General features: G+C 43.3%; 1 protein-coding gene and 2 long non-coding RNA genes across 3 annotated transcripts in view; 1 reads left to right on the forward strand and 2 right to left on the reverse strand.

The window, feature by feature from the left end:
* LOC129016548 (HEAT repeat-containing protein 6-like) overlaps nucleotides 1–5,809 on the reverse strand; it is a 36,134-nt gene extending 30,325 nt beyond the window's left edge. The window contains 3 exon segments of the mRNA XM_063655429.1: nucleotides 146–286; nucleotides 2,536–2,640; nucleotides 5,117–5,809. Of these exon segments, the coding sequence (XP_063511499.1) occupies nucleotides 146–286; nucleotides 2,536–2,640; nucleotides 5,117–5,410 (540 nt within the window). The 5' untranslated portion in view covers nucleotides 5,411–5,809.
* Nucleotides 5,455–15,130, forward strand: LOC134738635 (uncharacterized). The gene is made up of 3 exons (XR_010124514.1): nucleotides 5,455–5,893; nucleotides 11,922–13,522; nucleotides 14,574–15,130. It is a non-coding gene; the product is annotated as an uncharacterized LOC134738635 (long non-coding RNA).
* LOC129016549 (uncharacterized) lies at nucleotides 9,999–14,748 on the reverse strand. Its single transcript, XR_008494875.2, has 3 exons — nucleotides 14,610–14,748; nucleotides 11,538–11,638; nucleotides 9,999–10,199 (listed from the first exon to the last, which is right to left on the reverse strand). It is a non-coding gene; the product is annotated as an uncharacterized LOC129016549 (long non-coding RNA).
* Nucleotides 15,131–27,621: the final 12,491 nt, after the last annotated feature.

A 27,621-nucleotide genomic window follows, 5' to 3' on the forward strand; every position in this document is an offset into this window, starting at 1 on the left:
TATTTTATACATGAGGAAACAAGGCCCAGAGTGGTTGAATAAGAATTGCTAGAGATTAGTGGCAGGATAGAAACCTGAACACAGTGTTGGCACCACAGCCTGTGCTCCTGGCCTTTCAAAGGAAGGACAAAGCACTTTAAACTACCTTTTGACATTTTGAGCCATTGAAGTACACCAGAGCTGCCAGGGCTTGAAGAATTTCCATGTGTGTCCAGGAACTACACTGACGAATAGCTGAAATAGTATATGCCAACAGGAAATCCAAGTGCTGTTCATCAACAATTACCTAACAGGACAGGAAAAGATATATTCTGATCTAACTTTTAAAAAATATTATGCTTTTATGGACATGTATGCTCACCTGAATCAAGCTGTATAAAAGAGAGAGTGTGTGTCTGTCGTTTATATGTCAAAAGGATCACCTCTAAAGGGCCTGAAAGTTTGATCAACATAGGGGCCTTCTCCCTGCCGCAAGGTCTTGCCCACTTCTTCCTCTTTAGTAAAGTAGAACTTGATAAAGTCCTTGTAACTTTTCCTTGAACTAACCAGACATTGGCAGCTGTGAATACACAGATATGAGTATTTCAATGCACTGAAATTTAATAAAACTGCCTTATACATAATAAACACTCAACGAATACACAGTGAACCAATACAACTGCTAAACACCTACTGAATCTCTAACATGACATGAGTAATACACCATGAAGACAGGGCATATCCCTGCTGTCAAGGAGCTGATAATGTCGTTGGGACAGACCAGGCTAATCCAAGTGTCAATTCATGGACAATTGAGACAAACCGTCACCAAGTGCTGGAAAGCTGGTAAAGGGTTATAGGTGCCAAAGGTGATCAGGAACATCTCCAATTGCCAGTGTTACAAAGATGATACCCCTGAGAATAGTAAACATACAGAAGCTACCCCATGTTAGTTTCAAAGATTCTAAACTGAAAATAGCTTTACTCCATGCAGCAGACACTTGGTTACCTACTAGCATCCATTTCTTCCTTCCCTACTGGCAGAGTACTAATTTAATTGGATGTCCACCTCTCCCACGTGAGACCTACGGGTAAACACTAATTAGTTTAAGAGAGTGGGGCAACCTGGGGCAACCTTAACCCCCAAGGAACATTTGGCAATGCCTGTATACATTTTTAACTGTCACAGTTAGAGAGGTGCTACTGGCGTCTAGTAGGTAGAGGCCAAGGATGCTGCTAAACATTCCACAATGTGCAAGACAGCCCCTAAAACAATGATCTGAGCCAAAATATCAATAGTGCTGAGGTTGAGAAACCCCGATGTAGGCTAACTGTGGCTGCACATTGTAAGCATGGAGGGAGCTTAAGTCCTCCTCCAAGTGATTCTAAAGTGTAGTGAAGGTTGAAACTACTAGCTGGAGCCATTCACAATAAGACCATTCTCCTGCTTAAAGACTGGTTAGAGAGGTATTTATGTGACCTAAGTCTCTCCAGCAAGATACTGGGGAGTCTACTAGAGAGTTTATGGGACACGTTTCCTTACTCTTAAGTACAAGAGACACAACATAAAATAAAGTTAATTAGCTTCTGCTGAACATTAATCATTTCTTTGGTATGGGATGTCCAGAAATGGCACAGCCATCTTATGACTGTAAGAGATGCTAGCTGAGGATAACCCACATGCTGAGGATGGTGAAGGGAAAGACGAGCCTCTTATTATTAAGGGGCTACAGATGCCTCCCTTGGGACTTGTGACATGGAGTGATTCCTTTTTATTTTTTTTAAAATTGTTTAGTGACTCTGGGATGGCTTTTCTGTTTATTGCAGCCAAAAGCATCCTAATTCACATAATGCTAGTTGATATGTTTTGTGCTCTTAAATATATTCACATACTCATGTGGTAACAGTCTTAAATAAATAAATGGGGTCTTTTTATCCTGGTGTCCCCTTGGCCCCAAGCTACTTCTTATATTTTAGAAGCATCAAAACTAGACCATAAAAATGGCAGTTTCAGGAAAGGGGAAAAATATTGGTGGGAAAGAGGCAGGGGATTATTTCAATTTATTCTTAGATATATTTTGTTCAAATATATCTTCCATAAGAAATCATAAATTAGCTGGGCATGGTGGCGGGTGCCTGCAGTTCTAGCTACTTGGGAGGCTGAGGCAGGAGAATGGTGTGAACTCGGGAGGCGGAGCTTGCAGTGAGTGGAGATCGCGCCACACTCCAGCCTGGGCGACAGTGTGAGACTCCGTCTCAAAAAAAAAAAAAAAAGAAAAAAAAAGAAATTATAAAGTTGGGGGGCCTGAATGATATTGGTTTACTGAACCAAACAGAAAGGCATACTTCTAATAAACAAACTTCTAGAATTCTACAGAATAATTTTTTTGGATCAGAGTTATATTTGCTTTAAAAGCATTCTTTTTAAGGCATTTGCTTTTCCTATAGCATCTCAAAAAAATAGCCTATCATACCTACTACAGATGTAGTATTTCAAAGGTATTTACTTACTCTCAAAGTTCATGATCTGAATTCTAGAGTTACACACATGATCACCTGTAATCTGTTAAGTAAATGGTGGATAAGCTGGGACACTTTGCTGACAAGATGATTCTGATTAAGAGGTACCAGTCGGCAAGCCTGGACAAGAACACTAACATCCTACCAAAAAAAAAAAAAAAGATAAAGAAGAGGTAAAATACTTATTAGTCAAGTGAAGATCCTCAAAACACAGCCAAATGGGAAAATAAAAGTAAATATTCACATTCAAAATGGGGAAAGAAAATGTGAGGCAGGAAGGAAAAAAATGAAGTGATAGCACAAAAATAGGATGTGCTAAAAAAGAAGGAAAAAGCCAGGTACAGTGGCTCACACCTAATCCCAGTTCTTCGGGAGGTCAAAGCGGGAGGACAGCTTGAGCCCAAGAGTCCAAGACCAGCTTGGGCAACATAGTGAGACTCCATCTCTACAGAAAAAACTTTTTTTTAAGAATTAGCTGGATATGGTGGTGTGTAGTCCTAGCTTCTTGGGAGGCTGAGGTGGGAGGATGGCTTGAGCCCAGGAGTTCTAGGTCACAGTGAGCTATGATCTTGCTGCTGCACTCCAGTCTGGATGACAGAGTGAGACCCTGTCTCTTAAAAAAAAGAAAAAAGAAAAAAAAAGGAAAAGAATCAGTATGGTTTTGGTCAGGCTGAAGACTCTGTGCTCTATATATGTAGAGACAGTATAATTAAATAACTAAAAAAAGGCTTCTAGGGTATAAAAGCACAAACTGAAGTTAAAAATATCAAATCTGATTTTTTTCAATGCCGTTGGGAAAAATCAGACCTAACACTTCTATGGATTTTATGCATAATTAGGAAATTCTTAAAAAAAAAAAAAAGAGAGACCTATTTGCAAGTCACATTCTTCATTCATCCATCGATGTTTATAGAATGACAAGGTTCTGAGCACCTACTATGTGCCATAGTGTGCTGCTAGGTCCTTGGGCTCCAAAGGTAAAAACAAACATGTTCCTGAACCTCAAAGAGCTCAGAAACTAGTGAGAGAGAAAGAAACACAACAATTAAAATAAAGTGAATTAAGTACCGAAAGAATAAAGTACAAACTCTGTCCAGAAACAGTAATTAGGGAGGCCTTGTGGAGGTGATGGTAAAGCAGAATCTGGAATGATTTTAAGGATGAGGAGAAATTTGCCAGATAGGGCATCAAAAAACACTGCAAGCAAAGTGGACATAGTATGCAAAAACCTGGAGGTGTGAAACACCAGTAGGTGCCTGAAGAACAGCAAGCTTTAAATGGCTGCACACAGGAACAAAAGGGGGAGTAACAGGAGAGAATGGAAGTTTTGTTGCAAAAGTATCCAATTATACAAATACAGCAAAAGTCCCCGTCTACTGCCTTAATCTTACTCTGCTTCCAATTGACATACACTATTATTCTGTAGTCGATTCTTTCAGACCTTTTACTTTGTGTATATAAACACACATATTTTAAAATCCCTCCTCCAGCTTCACACTGATCTCATTCTGTATGAATTGTTTCGCAACTTGCTTCAACCATTTACCAATACGTATTGAAGCCTTTTCCAAAGCAGATTTTAAATTTTATGATCAATTTTTTTTCCTCCTAAAGAAAAGATCATTCTGGCATCAGAGGAATGACTGGCTTGGAGAGGAGCTAGACAGGAGGCAGGAGATCAGTCAGAGATCAGCGGAACAGTCCAGGCATAAGTCGCCTTGCCTGAGGTCTAAGGCATGCGCTATGGGAATAGACAGGAGGGGATGAACGGAGAAATGTATGAGACACATTCTGAAATACCTGAATTGGACAGGATCTGGGATGAAGGAAGGAAGAACCAGTGTTTGTGTCCTGTGTGACTTGGTGGATGGTGCATGTGTGTTAGAAGGTGGGATGGGCTGGGGACGGGAATGTATGTTTGGAACTAATGAATTTCATCTTTAGGAACTGTCTAGTTTGAGATGCCTGTGCAAGCAGGCAACTTGCACCACTTCCCTCTTTCCTACGTAGGGCCAGAAGGCCATGGTGTCAACAGTTCAGAGAATTCATTAATTTAAGGCCTGATGTGTGTAAGATAACTCAGAAAGACGGCACAGGGAAGGAGCTAGTGTGTAGGAACAGAAAATGTAGGGGCTTTGTGGCAGAGTTTCGTATACTGTATTTTTATGAGCTTCAGTATTTTCATCAGCAAAAAAGACCTAATACTACCTAAGTTCTAAGATTCTCACGTGGTCCGTGTATCATATAGGCAATAAACAGTAGTAATGCATTTTGTCAACAAAGTGTTCTGGGTGCATAGAGAGGGAGTGAAGGAGGGTGCGGGCGAATGGAAAGGTAGTATCAGAGAGGAAACCCGAGGCATATCAGAGCAGGAGTCCTCAAGTTGGGTTTTGCATGACTCGAGCGTGCCACGCCCTGCAGGGTCTTCTAAATGGAGAGAACTAAGGATGTGCCAAGGTAGGAGCGGGCACGCCAGCCTGAAACTAAATCATCAGGCGCGAGAGTGGGAAGAGCAGGGAAAGGCAGGCGGAGGCCACCAGCTGGGTTCCCGGAGGGGTGGGGCCGGGGCCGGGGACAGCAGGCACCGCACCCGCTCTCTCCCGGGCACGCCGCCTACCTCCGGGGCCACGCCACTGCCCTCGCTGTAGTTCTCGGAGATGAGCTGATCGAAGAGCAGGTGGATCTCGGTGCCGGCGGAGCTGCTGTCATCCGGGCGCAGGGCGCAGAGCCTGGCAGACAAGCGGCGAAACCCATTGCCTCGCTCCGGGATTGCTTCCCGCGGTCCCTCCGGCGGCTGCCCGGAAGGCAAGGAGCCGGCAACTTGCACAGCAGCCATGTTTTCTACGTGGCGGGTGTGTGTGTGTGTGTGTGCGGGGGGGGGTTGGGTCCCAGGGAAATACTTCCGGGGCATCCTCCCCCTCTGCGGGCTAGTTCTGGAAGTACCTTTTTTAGACTGTACTGGGACTCAGAGGGGTTTCTATGACTACGGGACCCCTCCGACTAGTACCCTGCAAATGCTTGTCTGACATTGGCTTGGAGGCCGGGCGAGGTGGCTCATGCCTGTAATCCCAGCACTTTGGGAGGCCGAGGCGGGCGGATCACGAGGTCAGGAGACCGAGACCATCCTGGCTAACACGGTGAAACCCCGTCTCTACTAAAAATACAAAAAAAAATTAGCCGGGCATGGTGGCGGGCACCTGTAGTCCCAGCTACTCGGTAGGCTGAGCCAGGAGAATGGCGCGAACCCGGGAGGCGGAGCTTGCAGTGAGCCGCACCACTGCACTCCAGCCTGGGCGACAGAGTGATACTCCGTCTCAAAAAAAAAAAAAAAAAAAGAAAGAAATTGGCTTGGAGATTTTTCGCCGGCCACTCCTTCTTGAGCCCTGACTGAAAAGTGAGTTCTCAATTTGTGCTTCCAGAAAGTTTGTCCTCCCAGAGTTTGTTCCTGGACAGGGCTCAAAGTACCCTGTTCAGTAGTAGAGTTTCAGATTCGGGCTGGAGTTGGAGAGGGTATGCTGTGGATGGCAGTAGCAGAAACCGCTAGTTCTAAGACACCCTTCTATTCTTCTAAAATCTTTCCCCAGGCACAAAACCACCCAGAATAAAGGCTACATTCCCCAGCATTCCTTGCAGTTGGCTGTGGCTATGTGATTACGATCTCGCCAGTGGAATATAGGGCAGCTTTCCTTACTTAAGTGACAGCTGGCTGCACTCTTGGTTCCTTTTTCTCCCCTTTTCCCAGTGTGAATCCTCTCATGGATCATGAGGCACCTTGCCCCACTAGAAGAGTGGAGTTCAACTAGAATTTTGGAGTTCAACTGAATCATGTAAAATATAATCTGCCTAAGGGTGACCGGGTTGTGATGAGACACCCCAAGATTTTCTGAAGCCTTGAAGTCAAGAAGCTGGAGAATAAAATGGCCATTTAAAAATCTGTGATCAGTTTTCAGTCATCCAGGAAGTGAAGGCTTGACTTTCACAGTTGGGCAGATTGGGAAAACCATCTCTAGGGCCTTTGAGTTATGCAAATATAAAGCAAATCCTCACCCCTAGCCCTTAGGGAAAACCTTTAAGTTACCTGAATGTATGTTTTATCCTGAGAATAAAACATTTCTGTTCAGCCATGAAAATTGGGGGTATGCTTTAGCAGAGGTAGTTTTCTGAAGACTTTGGGCTTGGGAAGAAATGTTAATTTTTTTGTTTGGATTTAGATTCCGTTCTGCTGGTATGTTATTTATTATTCCTGGTCTGTGTACATATGTGCATTGTATATGTGCATGTATGTGTGTGTATTCGTGTAAAGAAATGTATTCAAGCATTTGTTCAGAGAAGATCAGGAGCTGAAACCTAGTCATTGGATATATTAATCTGGGTTCCCTGAAAGCAGAGCCTCAGATGAGGTTGATAGGTGAGGGATTTATCCAGGAATGAACAGGGAAGGAAGGAGAATTAATACCAATATGTGCTATTGAGTTGGCCATTGCATAGGGTGACTGATTTTTCAGTCCTCAGGAGTTTCTGAGAAGCCTTGTGAAGCTCTCAAAACCCTTCTGAGGAACAGAGAGGGGACGCATTTATCTGTCATCTTTTGAACTCTATTGTCAAAAGTTGCCCACAAGGCATTAATTCACTGGTGTTCCTGTGTTGAGCATGCATCTGCGCTTGGTTCCTGGAGGAGTCCTATGTTGCATAGTCAAAGAAGCCCTGAGGCAAAAGTGAGGAAACTAGGTGCATATCTGAGGCAAGGCTCTCACCAGTTATACCTGTGCTAAGTTAGTAGATGACTGTGATAAACTTGTTGCTGTAGCAATGGCTAGAATAAGAATGTAAGAGCAAGAGTATGTGAAGTAGTACTAAAGAGCTGTCTTACACATTGGACTAGAAGGATGTGAGGCCTGGTCATTTCCACAATGCAGGTTCGAAGAGACTGTGGGAAGGATCTGGGTTTGGTGTGGTTCACCTTAAGCTGCAATGTGGATGACCTACATATTGTGTTATTCAGGGTGGAATGGCCCAGGAATTGTAAAATACAGTATACTGATGCCGGTCTGTTCAGTTCCGGTAGAATATACCCTTGTGGATTAGTGTGGTTCCTTTAAGGAAATGGACATCGCTACTCTGCAGTGATCACCAACTGAAGGAAACGTATCTCAAGCTCTGAGGGAGGCCTTTGAAGGCACCCTGCATTGGCTTGAGTTTAGACAGTAGCACTCCTTCTCCCACCTCCCACCCTGAAACTGTGGAAACACAGCATGGCAAAAGCTCTCTTCCAAGAAAATCTTCTGTCTCCTCCTCAATTCTCTGCATTTTCATAGGCCTACAGTGACTGAGGGGCTTTAAGGGGTGCTAAGCACGTTCACAGCCATTTCCTTTGTTAGATTCTGCATCGGATGATCTGGAACCTCAGTGGAATTTCACTCCTTTCATGTGTGGAAACCTCTCAAGACCACTTTTATCCCTTCATGAGAGTCTGGGTCATCCTAACTCACGTAGGCTTGCATACCCCCACTTCACTGTAATTCACATCTTTGATTATTTCCTTCAGAAAATTTACCATAACCTGCAGTTATCTTGTTTATTTGCTGACTTTATCATCTGTTGCCTTCTCTAGAATGTTAACTTTATGAAGGCACAGATCCTGTTTGTCTCATTCGCTGTTGTATCCCAGGGCTAGCACAGCCCCTGGGATGTGGTAGATGCCCCACAATACTTGTTAACAGAATGAATGAATTCACTAATTTTTTATTCAGCATCCCCTGTTTGCCATTGGTTGATGTGAAAATCAAATGGGATTTTTGTGAAAATGCTCTGTAAACCATAAAGTTTTATAAGTCTTAGCATCAAATTAGGTAGATATTATTTTCCCCTTTTACAGTTGAGAAAATGGTGCCAAAGAGTACAAATGGTTGGTCAAGGCTGCACAGGCAGCAAATTGGTTGAAATCAGATTGCAGCCCAGGCTGGCTGTGATTGTGAAGAACATAGACAAGAAATTATAAACCCATTGTTTTTTACCTCCCACATTTTGTAATGGGGAAAACCAGAAGAGAGGAGCTTGATTTCAGTATCCAGATTACACATTGAACCAGGAGAGGCTAGGAAGGAGGATTGGCCTTGAGTTCTGTTTCAGGGTCATCAGCCTATCTATTTGATTACATAGTAGTCCCCCCTTATCAGTAGTTTCACTTTCAGCCTTTTCAATTACCCGTGGTCAATCGCAGTATGAAAATATGAAATGCGCTGGGCACAGTGGCTCATGCCTGTAATCCCAGCACTTTGGGAGTCCGAGACAGGCTGATTACTGGAGGTCAGGAGCTCGACACCAGCCTGACCAACATGTTGAAACCCTGTCTCTACTAAAAATACAAAAATTAGCCGGATATGTTGGCACACACCTGTAATCTCAGCTACCTGGGAGGCTGAGGCAGGAGAATCACTTGAACCTGGTAGGCAGAGATTGCAGTGAGCCGAGATCACACCATTGCACTCCAGCCTGGACCAAAGCAAAACTCCGTCCAAAAAAAAAAAAAAAAAAAAGGAAAATTCCAGAAATAAACAATTCATACATTTCAACTTGCTGCTGTTCTGGGTAGCGTGATGACATCTTGCGCCATCCCACTTCATTCTGCCTGGAATGTGAATCATCCCTTAGTCAAGCATATCCACGCTTTATATGCTACCCACCCGTTAGTCACTTAATAACTATCTCAGTTATGAGATCCATTGTCCCAGTGCTTGTGTTCAAGTAACCTTTATTTTGCTTAATAATGGTCTCAAAGCATAAAAGTAGTGATGCTGGCATATTGTTATATTTGTTCTATTTTATTATTAGTTGTTGTTAATCTCTTACTGTGCCTAATTTATAAATTACACTTTATCATAAGTATGTATTTATGGGACAAAACACATATATATAGAGTTTGATACCATCCACGGCAGTATATGTAGAGTTTGATACCATCCACAGTTTTGTGCATTCACTGGGGTTCTTGGAACATATCCCTTGTGGATTAGGGGTACTACTGTGTTAATAATCATTGTAGTTAACACTTACTGAATGCTTTCTATGTGTCAGCACTTTACGTGACCCTCTTTTATCTTTGTAGTTTCATGAGGTACTATTATATATATATATGAGAAACTGAATCACAGAAAGATGAAGACTCTCACTGAAGGCCACATGGCTGTGTGGTGGCCCTGGGTTTGAAATTCAGAGTCAGGGCTCCTGACCACCATGCTATAATGCATAGGCCTTATATGGCATTCAACATGAGATTATAGTTTAGGCCCTGACACTTACCTGCTGTATGACTTTGCCCCAAACCTCAGTGTCCTCAAATGGTGATGATAAGAAGTGCAGTCAAAAGGTTGTTAAGGTTACTTAGATAATGCCTGGGAAGAATTTAACATGGTCCTTGTTGATAGTCAGTACCCAACAAATGTCATCTGTCCTCCTCCCCCTCCTCCTCACCTTTAACCAAATAACTCAAATAGTATGAGTGCTTTTAACAATGATGATTTATTGAAAGAAACAACCCCTCTTCCCTGCCTCCCATATCTCCTGTAGTCTCCATCCACAGGCTCGCTGTTTTCATCCATCTTCCTAGTCAAGGAACCCTAGACAGTCACATCTTGGAAGATAGGAACTCCAGGAAGGAATGATAATCTTAGAGAAAGATGATCCTTAAGATAACTCTTCATCTGAGAAAAAGACAAAAAAAAAATTATGCCTGAGACCTGCTCTTTTGGGGACCTGGGTCCACAGAGTACAATCAAGAGGCAACAGTTCCCAATTTGGGAAATCAATTGCACCTGCAAAGAGCCAGCCAGGCCCTAAGCAGCCCAAGGATTGCAGGTGGATTGGCCAAACAGTACATTCTGAACACAAAGGGTTTTTATTTAAAGTGTATGCCGATTCTGTTGTGTTTAGGGCAGCTTAGTTTATAATAAAAACTGAATTATGGTAGCTTTTTATTATGCATTTTTCAACTAATGGCTACTGAAAACAAGTAGATTATCCTGTGAGGCCCCTGAGATATTTTCACAGATAAGGGGTTCTCATAAGTCAACATGGCAATGTACATCACAGGGTTAAAATGAACATACTCTTTTTTTTTTTCTTTTTTTTGAGACAGAGTCTCACTCTGTCACCCAGGCTACAGTGCAGTGGCACGATCTCAGCTCACTGCAAGCTCCGCCTCCTGGGTTCATGCCATTCTCCTGGCTTAGCTTCCTGAGTAGCTGGGACTACAGGCGCCCGTCACCACACCCGGCTAATTTTTTTTTGTATTTTTAGTAGAGGCAGGGTTTCACCCTGTTAGCCAGGATGGTCTCGATCTCCTGACCTCATGATCCACCCACCTCAGTCTCCCAAAGTGCTGGGATTACAGGCATGAGCCACTGCACCCGACCAATGAACATACTCTTTATTCATCAATTTTACATCCTAGAATTTGTCCCAAGGAAGTTAATAAGTGCGTGTATACCAATTTAGTATTTGTTACAGTCATATTCATAATATCAGAATAAGAAATATCTTAAACATGTATTACTAAAGGTTGCTAAGTATCTGAGCATAGATGATGAACTTCTATAGGTTATCAAAGATGATGGGATAGAAGCATTAGTATTGACATTAAAAGTTATTTGGTAGCTATTTCTAAGTGAAATAAAAAATAAAAATAGGCACAAGATTATCTCCTTTTTATATAAATATTATATATTTGTGTATGTTTAAAATATGCACCAAAGTGTTAAGCAGACATTGTTTTGGGGTGGGGGATTATGTGTGATTTTTATCATTTTGCTTAAGTAAATAGTCCAATTTTTCTCCAGGGCATACTGGGTTAGGGAATTATTTTAAAGGTGTGGAAACCACCAGCCTGTGATGGATGCATCTTTTTCTTGGTAAGGGTAGGGGAAGAGGGAGACAGTAGGTTTCTGTCCTACTCATTTCTGGAAAGTCCCACTGAGGCCAAGTGCACAACCTACCTAGACTGAACAATGTTTGGGAAAGCAGGGAGGGCCTGGTGTTTTTACCTGTCCTTACCCTGCAACACACTCATGGCCACACCCATTGCTGACACAGTGGTCTCCAGGGTTGCAGTCCCAGTCACCTGTGCAGAGCTCGATGCAGGTACCTATGGAAGAACGGATGTGCTGAAAACCACCGTACTTTTGGGACAGATGCTAGGGAGAACAGCCCTTAAGAAGTCAGTTCTACATTTTTCTTTTCATTCAATATGTATATGATTTATTACTTGAAGAATAATATCATTAACATCTTATATATTCTAGTTAAAAGCAATGCATTCACATAATCTCAAAACAGTAAGGCCGACTTTAGAGATGGGGATAATTGTGTTTGTGGAGGGGAAGTGCAGAGAAACCCACTTAAATGTCTTCACTTTCCCCACTCTGCAGGGAAGAGTGGAGAAGAAGAGACTCACATTTACCACGTGCCATCGGGAATCCCTTGCAGTCAGCCCATGCAGTGAGCCTTACTAGGCCCACTTTACAGGTGTGGCAGTTGGGGCTCACAGAGGTGACTTGCTAGCCAGTGAATACAGAAGTGAGATTCAACTGAGATTTGCCTGGCCGTTCAGTCTGAGCACCTTCTGCTGTCCCACATGGTGAAGCTCATCCTGACATAAATGCATATCTCCAAATTTCAAGGAGTCATTTTGGATCTGATTGGAGGCTCCCAAATTCCCAGAACATCAAGCTCTTTGAGGACCAATGAAGTAGGTTCAAAGAGTTGACTAAGATCACACAGGCTTCTAGGAAAACATACGCAGAACTCTGGATGAATATGTACTGTACTTTGATTGGCTACTCAGCTATTAGCAGGAATTTCTTTACCTGATTATGTCTCTGGGTCTTTCTGGGACTTTTCTCATCTGTAAAAAGGGGCCCCTGGATTCAGCAGGGGTAATGAATTTTATTCTCCATTGTCAACTTCAGTCAATAGAGGTGGCTCTGTGATGCTGTGTTGAGAAGGGTCAGACACCTTGTCCAGGTTCAAAGAGAAAGAGTGCTAGGACTGGTTAGCAGTATCTGAGGGGTGTAAGAAGGGGACCTGGTGGGATATCTTCAATGTAGTTGTAGATCTCAGAGAAAATCAGTACCATCCCCCCATGCTTCCCGTAGCTTTTGTTGATTTGTGGTGAGCAGGCTGAACATCCCGCTTCCCCACTTACAGCAGTTTGACTTATTAAGTCAATAATATATACTTATTAAGTATATGTTGATTTCTTACTATGTAAACAGAGGAAATTATTCAGCAAATACAAAGATGTAAGACAAACAAGCTTAGAGTCTAACAATATGGATAAGACATACTCAAAGTACTAAAAACAAAGCAATATGTAACAAGTGTCCTAAGAGAGGTATATCTGAAGAGTTAAAGAGTCTCAGCTGGGCATGGTTGCTAATGCTTGTAATCCCAGCACTTTGGGAGACTGAAGTGGGAGGATCGCTTGAGCACAGAAGTTTGAGACCAGCCTGGGTGACAGTGAGACCCAATCTCTACAGTTTTTTTTTTAAATTAGCTGGGCTTAGTGTCATATGCCTGTGGTCCCAGCTACTTGGGGAACTGAGATAGGAGGATCACTTGAGCCCAGGAGACTGAGGCTGCAGTAAGCCATGATCATGCCACCGCACTCTGGTCTGGGCAACAAAGCAAGATCCTGCCAAAAAAAAAAAAAAAAAAAAAGGTTCAGAGAATATGACATTACGTCCAATTAGATTAATCAGAAAAGGTGAGTTTTGAAGTGTAGGAATCTTTTTAAGGCAGAACTGAGGGGCATGGGTGGAGTGTTGTGAGAAGGAAAAAGAATTACTAGCAACAGTTCACAAGGGGAAATGCAACAGGGCTGGGATTAGTTAGGGTGAGGCAAGTGAAGTGCCTTGCACAATGCTGGTGGTGAGCACCCATTTAATGTTTGCAACCTGGTTACCTCATCCACTTCACTCCTCACCCTGAAACACAAGGAACACAAGAGGAGTGGCAAATGGAAGGCTGGGTAAGTGTTAGGGAACAGCTGGAAATGAAGCAGGAAAAGTAAGCAGGGGATAAAGTTACGGGGGTTCGGGGACAGATCTCGAGGGCCTCAGGAGTTTGGATTTCATTTGATAGATCAAGAGAGGGATGTGGTTGCTGTTTAATTAGGAAGATTATCCTGGTGTGAGAGCCTAGAATGGAACAGAATTCAACAAGCAGCAGAAAGACAGGGGCAGGGAGAGCTATTAGGAAGCTCCTTGGATGGCCCAGACATGAGGTCATCGGGGCTGGAAATACTGCGTGACAATGGGAGATGGCAGGGGAAGGAAAGAACATATGCAAGAGACACTTTCAGAGAATGGACAGTATTTGGCAACCAGTTTAATGGCGGGGGAAGGAGAGCAAAGAAGAGAGGAAAGTAATAACTGAATCCAATAATGTTTAGAGAAAAGAATAAAATACCATGAAAGATAATGCAAGAGAAAAGAAAGTTTGAGAACTGAGGAGGTGGCAAGCAGTGTCAGACACTGCAGACGTTAAAGACTTGGTGACTGAGGAGTCATGAGATTTGTCCACAGGATCTGGGAGAGAAGTCTCAGGAGAGTGATGGGGCAGGGATGGAGGCTGTAGGCTGTCTTCAAGGGGTCAAGGAATGACTTATGGGGGTGTAAGAGCAGAGAATTAAGATTACTCCTTTGAGAATGTTGGTAAAAGGAAAAGATTGAGATGATTAATATTTAACATGATTAAGAAAACATTTTCTCGAGATGATCCAATTCATTTGCAGCAAGAGAGGAAGAAGCTTATGGAGAGGGAGATGGCAGGAGTCAGAGGGTGGCTGATGAGGGGGTAAGAGGGGAGGTACAGAGAGTCCAAATGGAGCGGTGACCCAGGGAAAGGAGTGCAGGAAAGTGGAGGTAGAAGAAAAGAGATTCTGCTCTGGGGAGCTGAGTAGCGGCAGTTGGAGGGTCCCTGCTGTGGCCCTTTAAGACCTTTTCTTCTTTCCTTTCTTCCCCTCTCCTCCCCACACACACTGGTACCTGATGTCCTACTTTCTGGCCCCCTCATTTAAGGAAAAATAAACAGGGCTACCTTCTGCCTGGACTCACCCAAAAGCTGCAACGGTCTCACTGCAGCCTGAAGCTCTTGTACCTCTAGGCTGAAGATGATGAGGATCACAAGGAGGAGGAAGGCTGCCAACTTCATGTTGCTGTTGGAAGGCTTTGGAAAAACACAGCACGGCTGAGAGCAGCTGAAATTTATACCTGCCACCCACTGAGCTGGAATGCAAGGCCAGGGGTGGGACTAGGGACAGCAGACACCTAAGCCCTGCCCAGAAACTGACGTTTCTGGAGAACAGCCACCCACCCTGTGTACCCTGGGTCCTTCCACATTACCTAAGCAAGGCTCTGAGCCAAGGGAACACCCTCCTCTGACACACAAGTAAGACTCCTACATCTGGCTGAGTGCAGTGGCTCACATCTGTAATCCCAGCACTTTGGGAGGCCGAGGCAGGAGGATCACTTGAGCCCAGGAGTTCAAGACCAGCCTGGGTAACAAGAGCAAGACCCTGTCTATACAAAATTAAAGAAAAAAATTAAATAATGGAAAAGACTCCTAAATCAAAAAAGCTGTGAGTGACTGAGAAAAAGGGGCTGGCGTGGGGAGGGTGGAGGAATGAGTATTAACTTTTATTATGTATATTCATTCACTCATTCATTTTCAACATAAGTATTGAATGTCTGCTCTGGGCCAGGCATGGGCTAGGCATGAGAGAATCCCAAAGAGAAATTACAGTCTGGGAGCTAGGTGCCAGGTAGCAAGGGTGCAGTCTGCTCTTTCCCTTCTTCCCCCGACCCACCACACCCACCCACCCCCACCCCCAACTTCCAGGCCTAGCACCTCTGGAAATGAGGGCAGGGAAAAGCAGTACAGAACAGGCAGGGGTGCTCCCTTATTACCCACTGGTGGTAGAGAGTTGACTTCAGTCTCCCACTGCCTTGGTCTGATTCTGTTGCTGGGCACCTAGGCAGGTGTGATGGTCTTTGCCTATAGGAGCTATGTAATTTTCTGGAGATAAAGCTCTGCTTCGTCTCATCCAGCTTCATTTCTGAGAACCCAAACTCAAGTTATGCATATTAAACTCTTCTAGGATATCTCTCATCCTGCAGCTCTGGGATGGGAGTGGGGGCGGGACCATAGTAACCAACCAGCTGGGGAGTGAGGTTTCATTTCCCCCTCCTTGTAGCACTCCTAATCTAGATGAATGATTTTCTTAAACACACACTCCCCTTGGTTTTTTTGGGGGGGGTGAGTGGGGGTGGTGTCAGGGGTAGGGAGAAATATGCCCTCTTCCCTCTCCAATGGCAAGGGTGCGGGGAGACATGTATAACTTTTGGCCGTGTGTCCTGTGTCCCACAAGATACCTTATATAATGTGAGATAAGGAGGATACCTGGGCTGGTTGAGGGTAGTAAGACAAGTTTGCAACCTTGTGATAGGCCCCCTGGGCCACTTTCTAAAGTGAAGTCAACTTTAGACTTCACTTGTAGGTCTAAAGTACATGATGTTTCACTTCTGGTTCCTAATTCTGATGTTACAGGGAGAGACCCACTCTCTTCTACTTCATGTATCACAGTTCCTGAAATGCTATTGGTTAGAGGTCTATTGGGCAAACAACTGACCTTTTCTGCAAATCCTTCTTATCTAACAAGACTCAGCCTAAATGTCACCTCCAAAACTTTCCTCAACCTCCACCCCTAGGGAAGTAACATTCTCTTAGTACTTATCTTGTCATAGGACTTCTCAGACTCTATTGTAATTAATTATTATGATCATTTTGCATTTCTCTCCTGTATCTTGATGGCTAGCATGGGGTCTTACTGATCTTTCATCCTCAGCGCTCAATAATGGGCATTTATTATCCTTAATAATGTGTGTTTTGGGAGGATGAGGAGAATTCAGAGAGCCATTGTAATTAGGAAGACACCTCACATGGTTTCCAATACAGACAGGCATTATTATTGCCATGTTACAGTTGAGGAGACTAAGCCACAGAGAGTTTAACTAGCCCCAAATAATAGTTAAATGGCAGAATCACAGTCAAACTCCAAAGACAGTGGTCTAAACGAGTACACATTACTGTCAGGCTACATCCAAATTCTTAGAAAATAATTTAGACTCATCTCTGGCTACAGATAAAGAGCTTTTGAGGTCACAGAATTCTGCTTCATCTAGTATGGCACCCCAATCACCATTTAATTAGCATAGAATAACTGCTTTGAGCTAAGCAACTCACTCTAGAGGCTTCTGAGTACTCAATCAGATTAAAAGTAGGTGCCATCCACCCAAAACTGTTACTTTGGTTTTAAGTGAGTTGAGGAACAGCATGTGGCCCCTATTGCTGGCTGTTTACTAAGGCCGTTTCGAGGTTGTGAAAAAAAAGCCTGATCCAAGTATAGCACAGTGGCCTGAGAGTGAGGACCCCGGAGTGGGACAGGTCTGGTTTGCATCTGCTCCACTACTTGCTAGCTGTGTGACCTTGGGAAAATTAACTTCCCTTTCTGACCCTCACTTCTCTTTTCTGGAAAGTAGGGAGTATAATTCCTACTTCAATATTGGACAGACCAAATTACCATATATGTACACATACATACCCCTGGCAGAGAATCCTCAACACTAGCAGCTACTAGTCTTGTGAATTTCTGTGAAAGGGGATGCATGTCTTTCTATTCCCTAGAGCAGGGCAGCTACAGACAGCTCATGCAAAAGTGTATTATTTCATTAAGGAAATATTTCAAGATAAAGAAAACTCAGAACGTGTTCCTATTTTATTCTGCTGGATATTGTAAAGTGAACCATGAAGAGACTCCAAGGCTGAAGCTAGTATTACTGTCACTTCCATAGCTCTTTGTGGGCTCCTGATTCCCATATGGAGGTCAGGAAGCTTAGTATGTGACCAATTCTGCCTAGAGTCATTAGCAAGGGAGGGTCAATAAAGTCACAATCTTATATAATTTCCTCACAAGGTGACAAAGAGTATAGCAATTGTCTACAGGGGACTTTCACCACCCAAAGGGCTCCTGCTCCCAATGAGAGCCTTTACAACATGAGAGGGTCATTATCAGCAATGGCTTGTGAGTACTCAACTGTTCCAAATATCAGCTCCGCTGCTCCCTATGCTCTCAAATTAGAGCATGAGACCAAGACCTGGGTTTCTGGGAGGGGCCTGCAAGAGATAGCTGGACACCACGATAGGCATGCATCCTTCCACCTACACCTCTTCATCTTGTACCAGATCTAGATAGTGTAGCAGGTAAGCCTAAGAATCTGAGCTCAGGAACCAGATCACCTGGACTCAGATCCTGACTCCAACTTAGTAGCTGCATGACCGAGGACAAGTTATTTAACCCCAACATCATGTTGCTGGGGGAAGTTTCCTTTGATGACAACACAGATGGTCAGAAATGGGCTAAGATTTATGTCTTCCCTCCCAGCATGTGCATCCTGGGTCATGACACAGGTATTTGGAAGCTTAAGTCCCGATAGGAAGCTGACCTTTCTGGATTCTATAGACCTGTGTTTAGCATTAAATATTTTCAAACAAGCTGTCTAAGCCAAGGGAAACAGCGTCTTCTGCCTAATAATTAAGACTTCTAAAGAATGGTGGCCACTTTGAATGACAGAGAGAAATGGGGCAGGGAGAAAGGAACTGGCCTATACTGGGCCAGTTCCTTCTATGTGCCAGATTTTACTCCCCTCCCACACACACACACACAGATCTCCTATCTCCACCCCCTTTAAATATCAAAAACATTATAAGAGGTTGTCTTCATTTCACACCTGAAGAGACAGTAGCTTGCCCAGAGTTACACAATTCCCCAAGTCCTGATTTCAAATCCCAAGCTCTCTCCTTCACATGACACTGTTTATGACTTTCCCTTACACACTCCTGTTTACCTGAGTTTAGATCCAAATATTAATATTACAGAGCTCAGGTCTTGGCTTAGGAACAAGGACTGGCATTCTCTTTTCTTCTTCCCCCAATCTTCACAGAACTATCTAGAATTCCTCATTCAGTCACACTATCTGAAATGTTAACAAGTAGAGACTTCCTAGGGTAAAAAACCTCCTGGCATGTTCAGATGTAGGGAAAATCCCATATTTGGTTATAATAACATTTTATTTCCTCTTTCCAACTTGAAAAAAACTCAAGCCTTCTTGTATTACAGGTTCTCAGAAATGTTGATCCATCTTTTGTATCTAAGTTTTTATTTCTCCTTTTACAAAAGCTGCCCTTACTACCAGCTTTGCTGCTCTGTAGGCTCTGAATGGTCAGAAGAACATTCACGTTATGAGGATGACTCTGTGGAATGCTTGACCACTAAGTTTGGCAAATAGCTGGTCAGTCTTTTTCACTTGAGCCACAGTTGGGGAGGCAAGCCTCTATATGAGGGGCAGAGGCTGGCTGGCTGTTTACTAGACTCATTTCTTCTTTCTGACGACATGGTAGCTCACATTTCCTAGCATCCTTTGCTGTTGGTTTGCTACAGCCATGCAATTGAGTTCTAGCTAATGGAGTATAAGCAGCAGTGACGCATTCCACTTCCAGGGTGAGACCCCTAACTCCCTTGTTCCCCATGCACAGCCTTCCACTCTCTTCTTCCTATTGCTGGCATGAAGCACATAAGCAAGCTATCTTGGAAGCCATGTGTTGAAGCTGGTGAAGACTACAAGATGGAAGGAGCCTGGTCCCAGAATCAACATTTGGAGGAAAGCTGCTTGCTGTTCAACTACACCAGTTTTGGATTTCACACAGGGAGAGATAACCAGTAAGGGATAACAAGTTAAACCAGTAAGATTTGGGTTTCTGACCCCCTAGCTGACCAACAGATCAGCTGACCCCCTTCTTGTCCCCTAGCTGACTGATAGACTCATGAGAACTATTGGGGGAACCCGCCCCCAGTATTTCAACATTGGTTCTTTCTATTTTCCATAGGTGTCGGCCAGCTGAGAAATAAAGAGAAAGAGTACAAAGAGAGGAATTTTACAGCTAGGCCACTGAGGGTGACATCACATATCGGTAGGACCATGATGCCCGCCCAAGCCTGAAAACCAGCAAATTTTTATTAAAGATTTCAAAAGGGGAGGGGGTGTACAAACAGGGAGTAGGTACAAAGATCACATACTTTAAAGGGCAAAAAGCAGAACAAAGATCACATGCTTCTGAGGAAACAGGACAAGGGCAAAAGTAGAACTCCTGATAAGGGTCTATGTTCAGCGGTGCTTGTATTGTCTTGATAAACATCTTAAACAACAGAAAACAGGATTCAAGAGCAGAGAACCGGTCTGACCACAAATTTACGAGGGCCAGGTTTTTCCCCACCCTAGTAAGCCTGAGGGTACTGCAGGAGACCAGGGAGTATTTCAGTCCTTATCTCAACCGCATAGAACAGACATTCCCAGAGCAGCAGTTTATAGACCTCCCCCCAGGAATGCATTCCTTTCCCAGAGTATTAATATCCTTGCCAGGAAAATAATTTAGCAATATCTTTCCTACTTGCACGTCCATTTATAGGCTGTCTGTGAGAAGAAAAATATGGCTCTTTTTGCCCGACCCTGCAGGCAGTCAGACCTTATGGTTGTCTTCCCTTTTCCCTACAAATCACCATTATTCTGTTCTTTTTCAAGGTGTACTGATTTCATATTGTTCAAACATACATGTTTTACAATCAATTTATACAGTTAACACAATTATCACAGTGGTCCTGAGGTGACATACATCCTCAGCTTATGAAGATAACAGGATTAAGAGATTAAAGTAAAACAGGCATAAGAAATTGTAAAAGTATTATTTGGGAACTGATAAATGTCCACAAAATCTTCACAATTTATGTTCCTCTGCCACAGCTTCAGCTGGTCCCTCCATTCGGGGTCCCTGACTTCCCACAACATCTCTCCCTTTCTTTTTATATAGATATGCATGGCGATGAAGTCTTGTTCGTTCTCTTGGTTTTGATGCAGGATTATTTTACTGGTCCAGCACACTAAAAACAAGCTGATTACACAGAGAAACATGATTCCAAAATTTAGTACAGTGGAGCCCCCAATAGACTTAATCCAAGTTGTGGGGTTTAGTTCAGAAATACTTTCTGCCACCTGATCTAATACCTCAGTTCCAGGCACATTGGATAAATGAGCTTGACAGGCTTCAAAATTTGTTTCTTTAATTTAGTTTTGTCCAAGGATAAATTATCTTCCCTACCCAGAAGGTGTCCTTTGACCACTTCCCATGAATGATGAGTCTTGTTGTAGGAATATGGTGTGATACAGAAATCAGAAGTATTCCAATTGCACTGCATTTGCATGTGATGTTTGAGACTTAATAGCCGATCCCCAAGCCAAATAACAGACTGTCTTAAATCATTAATTTGATTAGCTAATTTTTGATCAATGCCTTGTTTAGAATTCCACATTTGGGTGGAATTGGCTTGCCAATCATTGACAAATGAGCCGTTTGAATAGATTGGTGTAATGCCACTCTGGCAGTGGTGGCCAGTGCAGTGACTGTAATTAGGCCCATGATCATAACGATTAAAGTGAAAACAAATCTCTTAGATCTTTTGAGAATTCATTGTAATACTTCATTAATTAAATGTACTGAGGGGGAAGATTCCCAAGGTCTGGGTAAAGTTACTGGTATCCAGATTCCTTCTCGAGCTCAAACCAAGAAGACATTTTTCCTGGAGTCAAAACAGGAGTTAAGACAAGTGTATAAATGACAATTAATGCATTGGACAGTTTGATTGTTCGTCCAAATTTTGGTATTTCCCACTAACTGCATCTAAGGAGACTTAACACAACTCTGTATAGGAATAGTCAGGTTGGAGGTAAACAAAGCAGAATGTTTGAATCTATGTTGATACTGAGGGAGAGAAGCGGCGGTGGCAACGCCCAATGTTCTCTGCCTTAAAGAAGCAATCCAAGGTGCCCGAGGATGCTGAAGAGGTAAGAGGGGCATACCTGGGTCAAGAAGAATTATCATAATGCCAATTGGAGTCCCATAAAGGGGGATCAGCATCGAAAAGAGGAAAAGGATTCAAAGGGGATTTATCCTGGGATTCAGAATCATGGATGCGAGGGGCGGTAGTGGGGACAACAGACAGAAAAGTTTCCCATTCCCATACTCACAGTCCGGACATGGCAATAACCAGTTTCCAAAGTTCTGGGTGTTCTGGGCTCAGAATGGGGAATATCATACAAGGCCTCGGGGGGGTAATGCTTTTATATTCTCATTTTAAGGGAAAGAATGAGCTGAACCTCCTATGCAAAGTAGGATGATGACCCTTGTCCTCCCAATAAGAAATAAAATAAGTAGCCTCCAGGCATTCCCTTCTGCCACAGGAGCAATTGTTTTTTAAATAGCCCTTTGGTGCCCAATCTACTACTAAACCACATGAGTCATTTTTTAATACTACCGCATGTGAGTTAACACAGTCTTCCCAAATTGAAGTTTTAGATGGGCCCTCAAAATTTTTAGGACATGGTTTTCCTACAGGTTTATATTGAAAGTATGGGGTATCTCCTATTACTCCCCTTTTCATTTGTCTTAAAGGAGAAAGGGAGAGGCCAGAGACCAAATGTCCCCGTTGTCCTGTAGCTCATCTCTCCAAAAGATAAGCAGCCCAGACTTGAGTTTCTAGATGGATACAACCAGGTGCATGTCTGAGGCACAGAGGAGTGTATTTATAAACCATAGTAACATTAAATGCAGTGCCTTCTTCTCCTGGTTGAGGGGGCAATGGTCATCTATAGCTCCAGGCATCCACACACTGTCATTAGTATAGATTTCTGCAGGAGCATCCATTCAGGTGAGAGGTTGAATAAGTGGAGGAAAAGGCACATAAGCCTAATAAGAATAATTTTATGTAGCAGGTAAATCAGTTGGTGAGGGGGAAACTAGTGAGACAGAAAGTATAAGGAGGAGAATTGTTAAATAAAACCTATTGTAAGTGAGATCCAGTGCTGAAAGAGGAAGAGAAGAACAGAGGGATGTTATTTTCAGGCTAATAGAAATGGTGAGATTTTTAGGTTCATAAGGAGAAAAAGAAAGGGAATTAGGAGAAGTGGGATTAGTTAGAGGGGTCTCCATTGCCATTAGGGAGGATTGAACCAGACCTATTTTGATTTGGCATGCCAGTTTCTGAGGAGTCGGCACAGATCTCACCAGGTATGAAGGCAGTCTCTGACGTGGACGTCTTTTCCCTGTGGTTTTCATTGTCAGTAGTCACACAAAGTTTACGTCTTCTAGTGGGCACCCAGACAGGGAATTGATGATCTCCTGGTGAAACACAAGTATACCCTTTTCTTCACGTTATAACTGTTCCAGGTTCCCAGGTATTGGTCTGGGAGTTTTTCCATAACACTGGCTTGCCTTCATTTAGGGAGAATTTTTTGCCTGTATAATGGTGTTCAGCTGCAGTCAGGGTATTGTCTTTAGGAACATTTAGAAAGTTTAAAGTAAACAATGCTAAATGTAACTGGGAGTGGCGAGTGGTTAAATTATGTTTTTAAACCAGCCTTGTCTTCTTTTACAGTAACTTGAAGAAGTTTAATAATTCCTTCATGTTTTGGACCGAGACCAAGTCTGGGAACAAACCTCATGTTTTCCATTATATGTTGACTGGGAGCACTGTAAGAGTTATGTGGAATATTAATTTCAGCCCTCCATTGTGCCAGCAAATCTCTGCCCCAAAGATTAATGGGGATTGGCATGATATAAGGCTGAATTGTACCCTTTTGACTATCAGGGCCAGTGCAAGTCAAGATAAATGTGCTCTGGTGAACTTCATCAGCTTTTCCACACCTACTAGTCCCATGTTAGTGGGATGTTTAAGCCAGGAGGAAGGCCATAAATTAGAGGAAATAATAGAAACATGAGCCCCAGTATCAACTAGGCCCTCAAACTTTTTTCCTTGAATGTATATGGTGCAGGTGGGCTGTTGTTTAGAAATTACATTAATCCAATAAGTGGCTTTTTCACTGCCGGAGCCCATCCCAGGGCCCTGTGTCTTATCTCCTTTGTTTAAAACCATATTAGGTAATAAAAGTAATTGAGCAATTGACTCACCAGCTGGAATGGAAACAGGAGCCTTGGCAGACACCATAAGTTTAATCTCTTCAGAGGAATCAGAATTAATGAGACCAGTATGAACAGTGATTCCTTTAGCAGAGGTGGATGTCCTACCTAACACCAGGCCCAACGAACCTTGAGGTAAAGGGCCAGTGACCCCCATGGGGACAATTAAAGGCAAAGAATTAGGTAGTAAATTTAGAGGAATGGTACTACAGAGATCGACCATTCCGCCCCCTACTGTGGAGGTAGACAAGCATTGTACTGAGACAGAAGAAGAGGCTGGGACCCATCTGGGTTGGCTGTAGGTAAATTTGTTTGTGCTGGGGGCTGCATTGGGACAGCTTGAAGCAGAAACGCAACATTGGTCTGAGTCTGAGGTGTCCCATTTGATATTGGGGCCTGGGACTGGCCCTGCTTCCTGTTTCCCTGGTTCTGTGGCAAGGGATTTCCATCTATATCAGACTTAGAGTGACAAGTACTTGCCCAATGTTTACCTTTACGACAATGAGGGCAAACAGTAGCAGGAGCATTTGACCATGTTTGTTGAGCTGGCTTGGCCACTTTTAAGTTTTTGACAGTGCAATTTTTTTGAGTATGACCAAGTTGACCACAGTTATAGCAGGCTTCAAGAAAAGAATCAGTCGAGCCAGTTTGGTTGCTGTCCTTCATGGCCCATGCCCACAGAATAGCTTGTGGGTCTCCGATCCAGTGCCTTCACAAGCTTTAATATATGCAGGCAACACCTCGTGATCAGGTAAATTTTATCATTGGACAGAACACTTGGCCATTTTACACTCATGGTTCACATTCTCAAAAGCTAACATACAAAGGAGAATACCTTGAGCGTGCTCATCAGAGACAGATTTTTGAACAGCATCTTGTAGTTTAGCCAAAAAATCAGGATATAATTCATTGTGACCCTGTTTAACAGTAGTAAAAGAAACAGGAGCTTGGCTTGGGGCACATAATTTATCCCAAGCTCTCATACACACCTTTGTTACTTGTTCTGTGGTGACAGCATCAAAGCCTAATCGGGCGGTAGTGTCAGAGTAATTATTGGAGCCTGTGAGCTTAGCCTAAGTAATTAGAATGCCATCAGCCCGATTTAGCTGAGCCTGTATGTGGGCCTCCTCTGACCACCAGGTACAGAATTGTAAATGTTGAGATGGAGTCAGAAGAGCTTTTGCCAAAAGGTCCCAATCTAAAGGAAGCAGAATGACCTCAGTACAGAGACTGTAATACCATTTTAATGTATGGAGAAGTAGGACCATACTGAGTACAAGAATTCTTTTAAAAAGATAAGATTGGGTGACACATAGTGACACACATTTACCCCTTGAGCATTGGGAGGTTCCAGTGCGACCAGTTAAGCCCACACCTCTAATCCACTTGTTTCTTTGTTTTAGCATAATAAGTGTTGCATGGACATTTCAAGAACAGGCACATGAGATGGAGTCAGCTTATAAGCGACAGGAAAATTACGTGTAGATGAGGGAAACTGAGGTTGAGGAGGTTGGACTGGTATGAGAATGTGAGAAAGGGGCATTGGGGGAGCAGAAAAGACAGAAGCATACTGGTGATTATTATCTCAATCCTGTGCAACCAGTGGCAGGGGCATCCACGTATGAAGAAGAGTACAGAGGAGCAGGTTGAGTGGATGGCAAAGTGACCAGTTGAGGGACCAAAATGACAGGAGGGTGAGGGGCTGTGTTGGATGGGGGAGGGCCTGCAGAATTACAGGTAAATTGTAGTTTGGTCCCGGAGCAATTAGATGGCTCCAGAGGCAAAACTTGCAAAAGTTTGAAGAGGGAAGAGTTAGCATAGGTATGGTCCCAGGCTGTCCGAGTTGGGGCCGCGGGAGCTACAAGTACTGGCTCTTCATGAAAAGAAATAAGATAATCAGGGGGTTATGTTAAGCCAAAGTCACTGGAGTTAGACATTGAATCCTCGATATTGTCAGGTGAGGGAGGTGTAGGGGAAGGGAGAGGCTGAGCAGATAATGAAGGCCAAGCGGGAGAGGAAAGCTGAGGAAGAGGTGGAGGGTCGCCAGATTCAGAAAACTGTGGTAACTGCAGGGGGTCACGGGATTGGTATGTCATTAGGACGGCATGTACCAAGGCCCAATTACCCCAAATGGTGATGGGAACATAATTTCCTGTCAGGACCGGTTCCTGGAATTTTGCACCAACATGATCCCATAGTTCCACATCTAATGTTCCCTTTTCAGGAAACCAAGGACAGTGTTCTTCCACCATCCTGAATAGGATGACCATATTTTCCATGGGCACCCGAACTCCACTCTGTTTTAATGGGAGTTTAATATAACAGAGATAAGCATAATGTTTAGACTCCACGTGACCCATAGTTACCACAGACAATACACAGACAACTCACCAATCATCAGGGAGCCAAACAAGCATTTCTGTGGACCGGACCAATGAACATTTCTCCACACCTACCAAAGGGAATTGGGTTCCCACATGTACTTAGGAAAAAGAAAACCATGTTGGCATGCCAGATATCAGGGAACCTGCCCCCAATATTTCAATGTAGATTCTTTCTATTTTCTGTAAGTGTTGGCTGGCTGAGAAATAAAGAGAAAGAGTACAAAGAGAAGAATTTTACAGCTAGGCCACCAGGGGTGACATCACATATCGGTAGGACCATGATGCCTGCCCAAGCCTCAAACCAGCAAGTTTTTATTAAGGATTTCAAAAGGGGAGGGGGTGTACAAACAGGGAGTAGGTACAAAGATCACATACTTTAAAGGGCAAAAAGCAGAACAAAGATCACATGCTTCTGAGGAAACAGGACAAGGGCAAAAGTAGAACTGATAAGGGTCTGTGTTCAGTGGTGCATGTATTGTCTTGATAAACATCTCAAACAACAGAAAACAGGGTTCAAGAGCAGAGAACTGGTCTGACTACAAATTTACAAGGGCCAGGTTTTTCCCCACCCTAGTAAGCCTGAGGGTACTGCAGGAGGCTAGGGCATATTTCAGTCCTTATCTCAACCACATAGGACAGACATTCCCAGAGTGGCTGTTTATAGACCTCCCCCCAGGAATGCATTCCTTTCCCAGAGTATTAATATTAATATTCTTTGCTAGGAAAAGAATTTAGCAATATCTTTCCTACTTGCACATCCATTTATAGGCTCTCTGCAAGAAGAAAAATATGGCTCTTTTTGCCTGACCTCACAGGCAGTCAGACCTTATGATTGTCTTCCCTTGTTCCCTAAAAATCACTGTTATTCTGTTCTTTTTCAAGGTGCACTGATTTCATATTGTTCAAACACACATGTTTTACAATCAATTTGTACAATTAACACAGTTATCACAGTGGTCCTGAGGTGATGTACATCCTCAGTTTATGAAGATAACAGGATTAAGAGATTAAAGTAAGACAGGCGTAAGAAATTATAAAAGTATTATTTGGGAACTGATAGATGTCATTGAAATCTTCACAATTTATGTTCCTCTGCTGTGGCTCCAGCTGGTCCCTCTGTTCGGGGTCCCTGACTTCCTGCAACAGAGAATGATTGTTATTTCAAACCACTGAGCTTTGGGACAATTTACTTTTGTTGCAGCACTAATTAAGACAATGCAGATTCTCATGAGTTAGAGTGGCTGACTTTGACAAGTCAGCCTAACCTCTTTCTTCTACCAACACCATCACTACCACCACTGCCACCGCCCTCCACTGTACTCCTAAAGGGAGTGGCTACTTTTGGGGATTCTTAATTTCTTGAAGTCACTATGTGGAGACCAAAGCAACTCCATGTTGGATGCTAATCTGCCATGCTGCCTTCAGATTAACCTCTGCTCTGGGAAGGCCATTAAGATTTCCAGTTTGTGGCTGGGTGCCGTGGTTCATGCCTGTAATCCCAGCACTTTAGGAGGCCAAGACCAGTGGATCACGGGGTCAGGAGATAGAGACCATCCTGGCTAACATGGGGAAACCCCGTCTCTACTAAAAACACAAAAAA

This window comes from Pongo pygmaeus, chromosome 19, assembly GCF_028885625.2.
Source record: "Pongo pygmaeus isolate AG05252 chromosome 19, NHGRI_mPonPyg2-v2.0_pri, whole genome shotgun sequence".
In the NCBI taxonomy this organism is placed as follows: domain Eukaryota; kingdom Metazoa; phylum Chordata; class Mammalia; order Primates; family Hominidae; genus Pongo; species Pongo pygmaeus.